We start from the raw sequence: 13,806 nt of genomic DNA on the forward strand, positions 1-13,806 counted from the left end.
ATGGTATTTTTTGACAAAGAAACTTCTCTGGGAAAACTTGTAGAATTCTAAAATACACTACAAATTCGTAGTGGAACCAATTAAAAAAAAAACGTAAATTTTGAAAAAAAAAAAATAAACAAGTCTTTTAAAAGTACTATATTATGAAGCTTTGAAAAGTATAGATTCATATTTTCTTCTAGAAATATCCAATTTCTTTTTTAAGTATAATATCTAAATAAAAATTAAAAAAAAAATCCCAATTTTAGATGTATCAGTTCATACCTCAATGAGTCTCAATGGGTTAAGAATTTCATCCAATGGGCTTCAGTGGATTTTTGAGGTCCACTTTGACACAATAAATAAAACACCTGAACCTTAACGCGTTTAATATAAATCCGTATAGTTAATTTAAAGCACCTTCCTGACTTTAAATAATTCTTTACAGGCACTCCCGTGGACATCGCAGCACGAAGATATGATGGACAGAATACCATCTCTGTCTCTGCCTGGGCTGTCCCTGCCACATCCCCTGTCAATTCCCACAACACAGACCATCGCCAATCACTCGTCACATCCCCTGAACACCCTCAATTTGCACACCGCACAGAATCTTCATGCCACCTCGACAGCCTCCCTGCATCACCATCAGACCCAAACACAGACAGCTGGAAATCTGCATCAGAACATCGGAGGTATGATGAACAACTCCGGAAGCACAAAGTAGGTTAATACTTATTAACTAATCCCAAACTCGGGAGTATATTATGATACACTATCCTCCAAGTTTCTTCTGCAGTCTTATGGGTCAGAACACTACTAAACGTGCCACGGAGGAACATATAAAGCGTCCCATGAATGCCTTTATGGTATGGTCACGTCTACAGCGTCGTAAGATAGCCCAGGATAATCCCAAGATGCACAACTCAGAGATCTCTAAAAGACTTGGTAAGCGTCCCCTATAAGCAAATGATAATCTCTCCAACACTTAAGATAAAACCCCTAATAATCCAAAACACCAGGTCAGAGGAATGTGTAGATCCCCCTCTATCTATCCTCCACTTAGAAATATCCACTCAAACACCATCGAAATAATCTGTTATTGAGTGGCCATTGAGGTGCATCAAATGACAATGTTTGAGGGTGAATACACAACCCTCCTTTTGTAAATTGACTGGGAAAACTTTCCTTCATCTTATTTGCCCACAAAATCACTGGATATTTAATTCAGTCCAAATCTATACCATTTCTCCCTCTAAACCAAAAAGCTATATGCACTCTTCATGCAATCCATCGCAAGTTCATTTTCCCGGCAAACAATCATCCTTCTCCTCTCCCTGGACTTACCATATTAAAGTGATCGTGATGGATTTGAGTGGATGCCGAGGGGGTGTGGTTTGGAGTGGAAAGTGAAGGAAAATTCGTATTGTCATTGATTGCGTCAAACAAGGCATTATGAGTCGATTCAATTGTCCAAACAGATGTAATTCCAGATAGAGATTGCCTGTCAATCCAATTGAACAATGTACCACCAACCCCCTTGTCCCTAAAATTCCAATCCCATTGTATAAGGCTTTCCTCCTTCTCCCTATTTCATTCACTTTTCCGACGAAAATTCTCCCAATGGAATTGGTATAGAAGAAAAATGTGTGCCATTTTTTCGTATTTTGGGAGCATTGAGGACCTTTTTTTTTACACCGACGTACCTACTCTACCTACTACACACCCCATACTAAAAATGACAATTGTAAACACATTTACAAGGCTCAAAATGTAACTTCCGATTTTACATTCGATTTAATTTCCTTCTCGTATCCGACTTCCGTGGCATATTGTACGACAACGTAGTATAATTTTAGATTTAGTAAGAGTGAGGGTGGTTGAAAACGTCTTAAAGTTGTCACATTATGACTTTTGATTGAGTTGACAGAGATATCAAGGGAAAGTCCGAGATATAAATAACATTTTACAGCAAACCCCTTATTCTTAATGAAAGTCTTCTAATGTTGAGTTAACTATTCTTTAAGATTAACCTTCCTTTGTTAATGAAACAGAATAAAATCTATTATATCACTTCATAGTATTAAAAGGTTTAAAAAATAATATGCCATGATGACACTCCTTACACAGGATAAGAATAAATGTTAAATTCTTTCAAAAGGACAATTTTTAACGTGATAACTTTTAACTTTGCCTAAGATTTTTTCGTGATTTAAATTTCTCTCAAATAAAACTGAATTAGGGTAAAGTGATACAAGTTGGACATAATGTTAGAAGTTGGACATTTCGCCGGTACAAGTTGGACAGGGATTTTTTCTTAATAAATACAGTACTAAATTTTTCTTAAAGCCTCTACACATTGGGAGCAATTTTCGTCAAAAATTGCATTTTTGACAGAATTTTGACAGTTCTGCCTACAGCAGTGCAGACAATTTCCTTCAAAAATGCAATTTTTGACAAAAATTGCTCCCAATGTGTAGAGACCTTTAAGCATAAGGAACCAAATTATAAAACTAATGGCTCGGGCACACCTTTTAGATCAAGAAAATTTCATGAAGTCGAATTTCGGATCCATTTCTTTCTCACGTGTTTTGCATATGTCTATCTCATTCTCTCGCACTCTTCTTCTTCTTCTTCTTGATATGCAAAACATGTGAGAAAGAAAGGGTTTCGAATTTCGACTTCATGAAATTTTCCTGATCTAAAAGGTGTGCCGGAGCCATAAAGCATTAAAAATATACAAATAAAAATGAAGTACTAAATTTATCAAGAAAAAAGAACCCTGTCCAACTTGTACCATGGTCTAACTTGTACCACTTTACCCTAAATACAGAAAAAATTTCAAAGCTTCCCCATCTGTACACAATTAGCTGAAATTTTAAATTATTCCGCTTAATATTTCACAGTTCAAAAACTAACATAAACTATGGCTGCTTTCAGATCAGCTTAGCAGGCTTCTTACATTTAGAAAAATATCGATTCTTCAATTAAGGGAAGGCTTTCAGGTTTCGCACACACTCTGGCTTCGAACACTTTTTCCCATATTCCTTTAATAAATTTCGCATTGAATAAACGAGCAGTAAAAAGTCAAATTTGGTCAGCAAAAAAATCGAAATGATCAGTAAAAATAAAAATATGGTCAATAAAAAATAAAAAAAGGGGAAGTAGAAAGTTTAAAAAGATCAGTAATAAATTAAAAAAGAGCAGTACTTTATTAAAAACGGTCAGTCAAAAATTAAAAGTGGTCAGCAACAAATGAAACATACATGATCAGTAAATAGTAAAAAGTGATCAGTAAAAAATAAAACATGATCAGTAAAAAGAAAAAGATTTTCAGTAAAAAAAACATAGTGGTCAGTAAAAAATAAAAAGTGGTCGGTAAAAAATTAAATTTATTTCTTACTGCTCCTTTTTAATTTTTTGCTGACCACTTTTTAAATTTTCAGTGATAAATACGAATATTTCTACTGATCATTTTTAATTTTTTGCTGATTAATTACCAATTTTTACTGATCAACTCGAATATATCTACTTATCAATTCGAAGTTTTTACTGACCAAATTTAACTTATTACTGACAAAATTTTACTTTTTACTGAAAAAATTGATTTTTTTCACTGATTAGGTATATATTTCGAATTATTTGCCGATCAAATTTAATTTTTGCTGACTACTTTTGACTTTTTACTGACCATTTGTTTTTTGCCAATAAATTTGCCCTAATTATTTTCAGGAAACGTGTGACTTAAAACTATTTAGCTATTAAAATATATTGCAATCAACCAAGACAGACTGTATTTGCATAATACAGTAGACTCTTCGATATCCGGCTGACTGGGGGACAAAATGACATTTAGGTTTTTGAATGATCAACGGTTTTTCTATTTTGTGCAGTGTGAATTTATTTTCTGTCTGACAAAGAAAAAGAGAATTTTCTTCATGGTGTGCTTATGTTTCATTTTTTATCACAATTATGTATTAAAAACTTCGATACAATGTTAATAATACTTTAATTCACTCTGGACAAACTTCATGTTTAGTGAAAATAATTTTGAATATATCAACCGCCAGTGTTTGGCAGCTGTCACCCGGATATCGAAGTGCTGGATATCGAAGAGTCTACTGTATCACTAAAAAGGCATTTCATTAAAAAATCAGTGATTTGCATTTTCAAACTCATATGATATGACAAAGAAAAGCTCGATTGGAATTGTCAGGTTTCGGGCTTACATGTGACAATGCCACGAAAATTACGGAATTCCCCTACATGTCACATATAAGATTAATATGAAGATTAATACTCTCTGAACTGCGAGAATGGCAAAAAAAAAAGATAGAAAGTGTATTCCTGCCTTTCTCTCGCGTTTCGCTCGAAAACTGACCGAATCACAGTTGGAACGCCTGGAAAATTGCTCGAATTGCCTGTGATACGATTCAGAAAGCACTTAATACGAACAGTAATATCTTACTCATCGTATTGCTCCACTACAGTGTACTCTTTCTAACACACGTGATATTCCATTTGAAATTTTGCATACTATATAGGGTAAAATGAGGTAATTTGGAACCATTTACAATTTGGGACATTTGAGATTTTCTCACTGTTTTAGAGATTCAAAAGAAATAGAAGCTGTTCCTTTTCTTCTTAATCGTCTTTTTTGTTTTCTCTTCGCTCATCTGAAACAATGAGAAAATCTCAAATGTCCCAAATTGTAAATGGTTCCAAATTACCTCATTTTACCCTATCTCTCTCTCCGGATTTTCTTAATATTAATATTAATCTTATATGTGACACCACGGTTAGGAAGGATGCATCTGTCCCAATCGTCTTTAAGGGTTAAGGCACGCAATGGATAAACAGATAGAGCGTCCGCACTATGAATATGATACAACTGTTTAAGATTCGGATCTCCTTTAAATCAAAATGCGTCTTAGTATTCCTACTACCACAAAGTTTTTAGGTCTAACAAGATTCGAAATTGGACAATCTCGTCTATGAAAGGACATAGTTCCTCTACAGTCTATAGTCACGCATTAGTATTACTGTTTAAGCGGGTTTTAATGGGTAAACATTATCAAAAACTCAACATAAAATATCCTATAAAAGGTTTCAATTTTTTTTTAATAAAATTGGAAATTATTTCGATAAAATTGTATTCCTAAAACAATCAAATGGTTGAAAAAGTTTTCCATTCACTGATATTCGACGCATCATTAAGGTAAATGCACAAAGGAAAATGAAAATCAATGGGTTAGAAAGTGTGTTCAATCAATTTTGTTTCCTCCTGTAATGATGTCATTGTTCCATCAACAATCACTTGGCATTGATGAAAAACAACAAATGTGAATGGTGAAATGTGTTGAGGAATTGAAAGACAATTTCTATCTGGAGATTGTGAAAGAATTCCCAGAGAGCAAAATTACAACATGGTATGTGTCTTTTGTATTGGGGATGGATTGTTGACGAAGAAAAACCCAGACAAAGTTGATTGAATGAATAAGGAGAGTATATATCGAATAGGAAGGAGAGATGAGGATCGAATTTCAATTAAATGATTTATCAATGATACGAGAATACGGAAAAGAATTGATAAAAGACTTTATTATACTATGGAATATCTTCAACCCCTTATTTTTCCTCGCGTATATCTTTCTCCCTTTGCCACTACTGGACAAACAAATCTGTTTCTGACAATTTTCCACCAAGACATAAAATCCTTAAGAGGAAAAAGTTTGCCTTCGTTCTCTATCCGTTTGAGTGTTATTTAAATATTTTCTCAACATTGGAAAAGATGGAGAAAAATCCTCTAAATCTAATTTAATTTCCAGAATGAGAGACAATAGGAAAATACTCACTCCCTCAATAGATAGACGTTAAATATTGACACGCAGATTGTTTTTAACCCTCAAAAGCCTGACATATTTTCGCTTAAACATCCACCCAAAACATATTTGCACTTTCCCGCCCACTCTTCACATACCCCAAACAATAGATGGTGTGTTAATATGCACTTCAGAAACATCTAAATTTGCCGGATGATAGATTTGAACACACATCGGCTCAGACAAGTGCAAAGGGAAACAAGGATGAGACCGATCAACAATGAGAGAGGGTGGTGAATCCATTGTTTTTTGCCAATGCACTTCCCCATTAATTGGACATATGGCTCATTTCATTCGAAAAAAAAATATTATCGATTGTCAATATTTACATTGCGCGAAAGCAAGTAAATGGGAAAAATGATGAGAGGATTTTCTATTTTACACTCAGAAAAAAATCTACTCAAACTCCGATACAACCTGTGCGAACTCTAAACAAATCTGGCGGGAAAGACTTAAACATACAGAAAAGCTAAATAATATAGGAAATATTCAAATTTGGAAACTGTTAAACGAAGATAAGAATAATTAGATGTACTACCATTGTGTAGACAACCCTCTTGCAAGTGGAAAGCCTTAAGAACATATTCAGCCATGACTCGAGCAGCCACTTGCACAACAATAACCTTGCCTTGTGGCATGTGAATAGGATAAGATATACAATATAATCAGACAGACAGCAAAGATTTAGGTAGGAGGTGTGGAAGAAAAGAGCAGAAGTGGCAAAGGAATTCTAAGCTTAACCTGATTAACAGTTCCATTAATCGCTTAAACATAATAGTCAAAAGTTTCATAAGTTAGAACATTTCTAAAGTAAAAATTACTCAATTTTGTTATCGAAAAAAAAATATATTTCTAATAAAGCATTTAGATGATAAATTTTCCCTAATGAAAAATACCTCTCACATGTTAACCACAGTATAGGGTGAATTATGGAAAGGGAGACACTTAAGAAAAAGTTCAATTTCAAATGCATTTGTAAGCCGAATAAATATTTTTTTTCCATTTACTTTGTATCATGAGATTCCTTGTAAAATACTCTAATAGAATCTTGACAGCTTTATTAGAAATTTCAACCAATTAATTAGAATATTCAAACAAATTAGAAAAGAACACATTTTGAAAAGATGGACAAAATGTTGGAAAGTGAGACAAAAACTTTTGGAAAGATGGACACAGTGATATTAATGACAAAATATTATACGAAATATGTAGAAAATCAATTGTTGAGGGTTGTCTACGTATACTTGCACATTGGATACTTATTCTAATCCCTGCTTAATGTCCGGGTAGCACTTGAGGAATCCTTGAAATATTACCAAGAACTTCCTGGACGTCCAACCAAAAAGAGGTTCTGTAAATTTCACATAGACGCCCCGCGCTGTCCAGCAATTAAAGCTTTAAATTAAAGCGAATGCAACGTTTTAGCACACTTCAATACCCAATCCGCCCAGGTCCTTTGTCACTTGCTTTATATTTAATTGATTTATTATCAAGTTTTTAGGCTTTTTAGGGAGGTGTCTCACATTCCACACTTGGTCCCACTTTCCAAACTGACTCGCTTTCCACTTTTTACCCTATATGAAAAAACAAATGTATTTTCGGAAAGATAATTTTATTGGGATTTTTTTTTAATCCAACGACTTCTCGCCGAATTCTCGCACCTTTTTCTTAATTCCTTTAATAAAGGACTTGACAAGCACGTTTCCACTGTCTCGGAGGGCTTTGTTCCACTTTCTCTCGAAATCAGGCAAGTTTTCGGAGTGAAGGACGGGTTGAATATCTTATCGCACAGCTCTAGAATTCTTTGAAAAGATGATCGTTAAATTTTCGTGACCTTATTTTAGAACTTTGACGGTATTTGTCGGTCCGATGGGGAGCGTCCTCAGATTTGTAGGTTATCAAACTATTCCTCTTCTTGATTTTATGGACCAAGCTTCAATAATGGGGCACTCAATGGGTCAAGTGGTAGAGCACTCACTCTATGATGCAAATGTTCCGCGTTCGAATCCCTTTAGGTCACCAGGAATTTTTCTGGCGTTAACCCTTTAACGACGAGACAGTTTTCGCGGACCGAAAATCAGCAATAAAAATGAAATCAATGAACAGAACCAGTGAAAGGTCTTATATCTGGCCTTCGAAAAGCCAACAGAGTCTGATTTGGTGTATTTTGTGTGTCTATGAACGATAGGAATAAAAGTAGCCTAAAAATTTAAGTAATTTTTCTGACAATACTAATGAATGATAATTTTCAATTTAATGAAAAATATTATGTTTGAGTATTCTATTTTCTTATACTAAAATGGTTTTGCTTAAAAAAAATTGGAAGTATAAAAAATATTTAAAATTAATTTTCATTAAGAGAATTTAAAAATTTGTAATTTTTGAGTTTAAAAATTTACTATATATCAAAAAGCTGGAGACTTCCAAAAAATATCCTAGATTCCTTTAACCTTCTATTTTGCAACTACGAATAAACATAAGGAAAAAATAACTTTCCGTAGTCAGGAAAAATTATTTTCTTTATGGGACACCGGTGTTCCAATCGTCCTTAAAGGGTTAAAAGTGTTCGAATTGCATCCAGTGAGGTTCAGTGCACTTGATTCCACGGCGCATGGGACTGACAACCCCATCCCTGTATCAAAAAAAAATAATGGATGTCCCGAACTCCCCTTGTGGGAACACCTAGTTTCTCTATGAAACGTTGTGCCACTATTATTATTATTATTATACAACGTATTCCCATCTTTCTCTTCTCAAGCACTTTCTCTTACATCCCCTTGTCCTGAATCCCAGGTTTTCGGCCACTTCCTCCTGGCTTCTGAGCAACAGTCTTGAACCTTGATCCAAAACCGAATTATAATCTTCGCGATTTCAGCATAACTCGCATTTGGATTTCTGAGATTATTGTCAACTTTTCATCTTTTTGCAATTAGTCAGTCAAAAATTAACATTTTTAACAAGAATTTCATCAAAAGAAAGCTGATTAAAATCTCTTGAAACGACACCGAAGAAAAAAAAACAAAAAAGCACCGTATTCTTGTAGAATCAGACATAATTATAACCCCTAAGACTTCAAGACTTTAGAGATACTCCAATACGACTATCGCCACCGACAGAGAATATTCTGTTGAAATTGGAACCGTCGGAACTTAGAAAATTTGTTCTTGAAGTTGTCTTGAAGTTTGTCCTGAAATTATATAATGCCCTAACTACGCCTAGAGGAGTACAGATATTGAATTCTGGCGTACTATACTCAAAATGGGATTGAATTAGCCAATGGAGTATCACTTAGAAAAGTCATGATGTTTTATTCCATATATAGGCTATATGGATGAGTTTCTTCACACTCTGGGAGGTAGTCAGTCCGCCAGGGTGCATTTGTTACAGGTGTGGGGCCTCCTCTATCCATAATCGTAACCGTATTAATTTCCGAACTTGGGCCAATGCTTTTGGAGTGTGTTTACTTTAAAGAAGTAAACCATCAAAAAATATAATAGATCCTTTCTCAATCTTCTATAAAGGGTTAGTGGGTCAGACAGGATCCCACAGCTTAACCTCTCTAATTTCTTATCATCACTAAAATTGCTTATCATTTAGAATTTCGCAACCTTCAGAAACTGAGGCAAAACCTTTAGTTTAAAGCCTGTATTACGGTTTAGAGGGTTAATTTTGAAATAATTTAGTGTTAATTTTTTTCAAGTCAGCAAATAAAAAGATTCTCCTTTTTGTATACTAATAAATACTAAAGACAATAGCCATAATAGTTATTATATCTATAGAAATATTTCAAATAAAACAATTTCATAAAATCCTAATTAAAAGCGAACTTTGAAAATTTAATGCAGAGAAGTTAGCAATACAAATGTTCCATTCGAATCTAACAATGAAAAGTGTAAGAGAACAAGAGTATTAGAACATAAAAACAGTTGTTACAATTTCCTCATGAACCACTGTCTATATCCGAAAACACAAAATGGTTGAGATTATTTGCAAAATCCCCACATTTGAGCCAAACACGTCTCGAATGTGGTGGAAACTATGTCGTTGTTCATTCTACCATCCACAACTCTGGCGCCATTGTTTGCTCCCAGAATCGAAAGTTGGTATCTTGGCTTGGGGAATGGGTAGTGGTTGGCACAGAAAGGGTGGAACGACGACATTTAATCAAAACGAAAAACTCGAGTTCTGTTGTCATGGTGACAATAGAATTGTGCATTGTTTCCTTCGACAATTGCACGATGACGATGTCTCCTAGTTTGGTGAAAGCACGCGCGGCTTCACCAAACCACCACCCCCTTTCGAATAAATAACATACACCTGTCTGAAATTCCGTTCCCTGTCCAAAAAGCAACGAAACCAAGGGAGAAAAAAAATAACCTCTCTCTCTTCCAAACAATGACAAACTGCTGAATTTTTGGCATTATCAGGAAGGTATTATAATATAGAGAGCGAGATGGTTAAATTCAGTGAGTTACGGCTCCCACGTAAATTTCACCTGAAACTTTCGCACAAAAAGCTCCGCACATTGATGAATTTTCCCTTGTACATGCCATATACCAGAGAATGAGGATGAAACATGAAAAGGACCCTACTGAATACTCTGACAACAATATTCCATTATTTACCATCCCCAACATACACACAGTTGTACACTGAAAATATTGTTTCTGAATTAAACACAATTTCACTGCCGAAAAGCTATGGTGAATAGGCAGAAAACACTCTTCCTCCAACATTTCGCAGGATATTGTCAATGTTTGCCAAAAACGAGCAATTACAGAAATTTCTCTTATTCGAAATGTTCTCATTCTCCCTTACAAAGCTTCCTATTTTGGATTTACTCCTCCTGAACACTTTCAATACAATCTGAGATACAATTTCAGGTGCCGAATGGAAATTGCTGAGTGAAGATGAGAAACGTCCATTCATCGATGAAGCCAAACGTTTACGGTAAGTTAAATATGAATTTCTAAACATATTTATTTTCAAAAGAAAAGTAGTTGTTGAAATGGCAAGAACTTCCGACAAAAATAGCATTTACCATACTCGTTGCGGAATTAGTTTTACGTTAAACAAAGTTGTTTTTCAAAATAATTTTGTAATACAGTAGACTCTCTTTCAATTGGGCAATTGGGCCAAAATGTCATCTGGTTTATCGTTTATCGATCTCAATTATAAAGAATCACGATAAATTAGGAAGAACTACAGCGAATTTGAGCAAATTAACTTCATAATTAAACGTGAAAATTGTCAACAAAATTTTTCGCCCGATTGAAAAAGGGCCAATTGAGCGAGAGTCTACTGTATGTACTATGTTCTCTGATTTACATTTTCCACTAGAAACTTAAGAAAATTATTTCTAACATCACAGAGAAAAGAAAGAAAATGTAAAATAGTGTTTTTTCACCACGACACGTCTAAATATTTGTCTGTACAAAAATTTTTAGAGAACTACCTAAATACAGTGGGACCTCGATAGAGTCAACTAATTATTTCCAGGCTTGTTGACTCTATTGGATTCGTTGACTCTATCGGTGTCCCAAAAAAATCAATTAAAATATGAATTATTGATATAAAGGGGTATTATTTTGTGTTTTTACTAGATCATTGATAAATTCAACACGATAGTAGAATATTTTATTAAATTATTCCATTTATTAAATTAATCTCTGGCCCAAAAAAAGTCGTGTGTTTAGGCAAAAATGGGAGATTAAGGAATGATTTTTAAGAATATTTTTATTATTAGTAAATACACTCAGTACAGGAATTATGCACATTTTCGGGACCGAAAAAACGCGCGAAATCGAATTATGCATAAAGAAAATTTGCATACACACAGGCGATTTCTTTTTAATGAATTTGCTTAAAAAATTTAATTTTCTGTTGCTTATTTTTGTTTTTGATCCAAATTTTCTTTTGAGATACTGATATTTTAAATTAAAAATGTAAGTTAAAATAAATTTACCCGTTTTCTTTAGAAGCGTAATTTTTATGATTGTTTATCATGTACATTTTTTAAAGAAGAGTAAGGTCTTTTCTAATAAATTTAGAAAAGTTTCTTCATTATGTAATACTTGAAAAATTTAGCATCCTGTACGTTTTTTTGTAATTCGAGTTCATATTTTTTGTATTTGCCATAATATTATTCACTTATAAATTAATAATGGCTCAAAATTCCTTACATTGTGATCATACATAGACCTAATCAAAAAATCTTAAGACAAGAGAACTTTCAATCCATCAAAAAGCTTAAAATCACGTAAAGAAAATTATTTTGTTGGAAAATGATTACACGGTTAATAAGTCTACGAATTTTATCACAAAATTACCATGTCCTTACATAAATATTTTTTCTTGTGTTCAAAGTGTTACGTTGATACACAATAAGACTGTTTCTTATTTCGAAAAGATCATATTAAAACTATATAATATTATTAGAACAATAATACAAGAAAAGTCGGCTCTATCGGAGTCAATTTTGGTCAAGGTTGACTCTATCGCAGTCCGTAGAGTAAAAAATAGGTATTGACTCTAATGGAAATTGACTCTATCGGGGGTTGACTATATCGAGGTTCCACTGTACTTAAATTAATTTATAAATAAAAGAATATTTTGAAATGGGTAGGTTTGATTGACGAAAATAAGGTAAAAACTTGAAACTTGCGAAATATAAAGGAATTAGGGAAGGCCTTCAGGTTTCGCACACACTATGGCTTCGAACACTTCATATTTTTCTTTATTTTCTTTATTCTTAAGTCACACATTTCTTGAAATATTAGGTCATATTCATTAAAGGAATATAGGAAAAATATTAAGTGTTCGAAGGCTGAGTGTATGCGAAGCTTGAAAGCTTTCACTTAACCGGATTTTATCTAGGGTATATTATTAACAAGTTGTAAATTCTGAAAATTTATACAATAAAAATCCCAATTAGCAAAAGGAATTTTCTAATGCTATTCGTTCTTTATTTTTTAATTATATTGTTTCAGGGCAATGCACATGAAGGAGCATCCCGATTACAAATACCGACCAAGAAGAAAGCCAAAAGCTCTCAGACGCGACGGTTATCCATATCCAATGCCATATCCTTCAGTTCCTGTGGAAGCTCTACGAGCAGGTAAGAACTTTGTGACCTAATTTCTATAACAAATCATTTTTACCCCCATCTTAAAAATCTACGTACAGTCACGATGCACGTGACAGATTCACACAATAGGTTTTCCCCATTTAAGTTTCTCATGGAAAATACCGGAGATTTTTCTAACAATCTCCCCATTGCAATTCTCACAAATGCCAGACAAGGGATGAAAAGATGAGAATGAGAGAAAATGAAGAGACAATACTGCATTCTTTTTGCATTCTTCTCCACTTCCCCGAGCTTTCTGTATTCCATACACAATCTTTGTTCATTCTCAAATCTATTCTGTATCTGCAAATAGCAGCTCATGGGTAGAAACAGCTTCCATTACACCAAACAATTTGTCAAATAATTCCTCCCATATCTTCTTTCTTTCCATTAAATAAGAGACAAGATTGATAAAAAAAAGCAAAGTTGAATACTTAGGGAACACGATAACACATTGTCCTCAAAATATGTCTCTCTTTTCTCATGTTGAACACAATAAAGCACAAAAGCTCTAACATTTTCCTTCTTTTCATCTACCATGTCACCCTCAACTATAATTACCATATTTGTCCAATTATTCTTTGGGGCTACAGAGGAAATTGGTAGAAAGAATAACCTTCTCTTTCACCCTTCAAACTATAACTAAAAAATTTTACATAACATCTAAATTGACACTAATTGCCCAGTGACACGCAAATTCATAAGCAAAATCCGTATCACTTCTATATATTTTTTTTCATATGAGAATTGAAACACACCCTCATGGGATTGAAGTTAGCAGGAAAATGTGACAGGAAATGGAAAATACGACCATCCTCA

General features: G+C 33.9%; 1 protein-coding gene across 2 annotated transcripts in view; it reads left to right on the forward strand.

Moving 5' to 3' along the window:
- The window catches only part of LOC129803525 (protein SOX-15), a 45,984-nt gene that overhangs the window by 16,370 nt on the left and 15,808 nt on the right, over positions 1-13,806 (forward strand). Inside the window, exons 2-5 of one of the 2 annotated variants that reach the window (XM_055850152.1) lie at positions 428-702; positions 767-927; positions 10,745-10,811; positions 12,851-12,978. In XM_055850152.1, the coding sequence (XP_055706127.1) occupies positions 458-702; positions 767-927; positions 10,745-10,811; positions 12,851-12,978 (601 nt within the window). In that variant the 5' untranslated portion in view covers positions 428-457. The remainder of the gene's footprint in view (positions 1-427; positions 703-766; positions 928-10,744; positions 10,812-12,850; positions 12,979-13,806) is intronic. The other variant, XM_055850153.1, reaches the window with a different exon arrangement.

This window comes from Phlebotomus papatasi, chromosome 2 (genome assembly GCF_024763615.1).
Source record: "Phlebotomus papatasi isolate M1 chromosome 2, Ppap_2.1, whole genome shotgun sequence".
NCBI lineage: Eukaryota > Metazoa > Arthropoda > Insecta > Diptera > Psychodidae > Phlebotomus > Phlebotomus papatasi.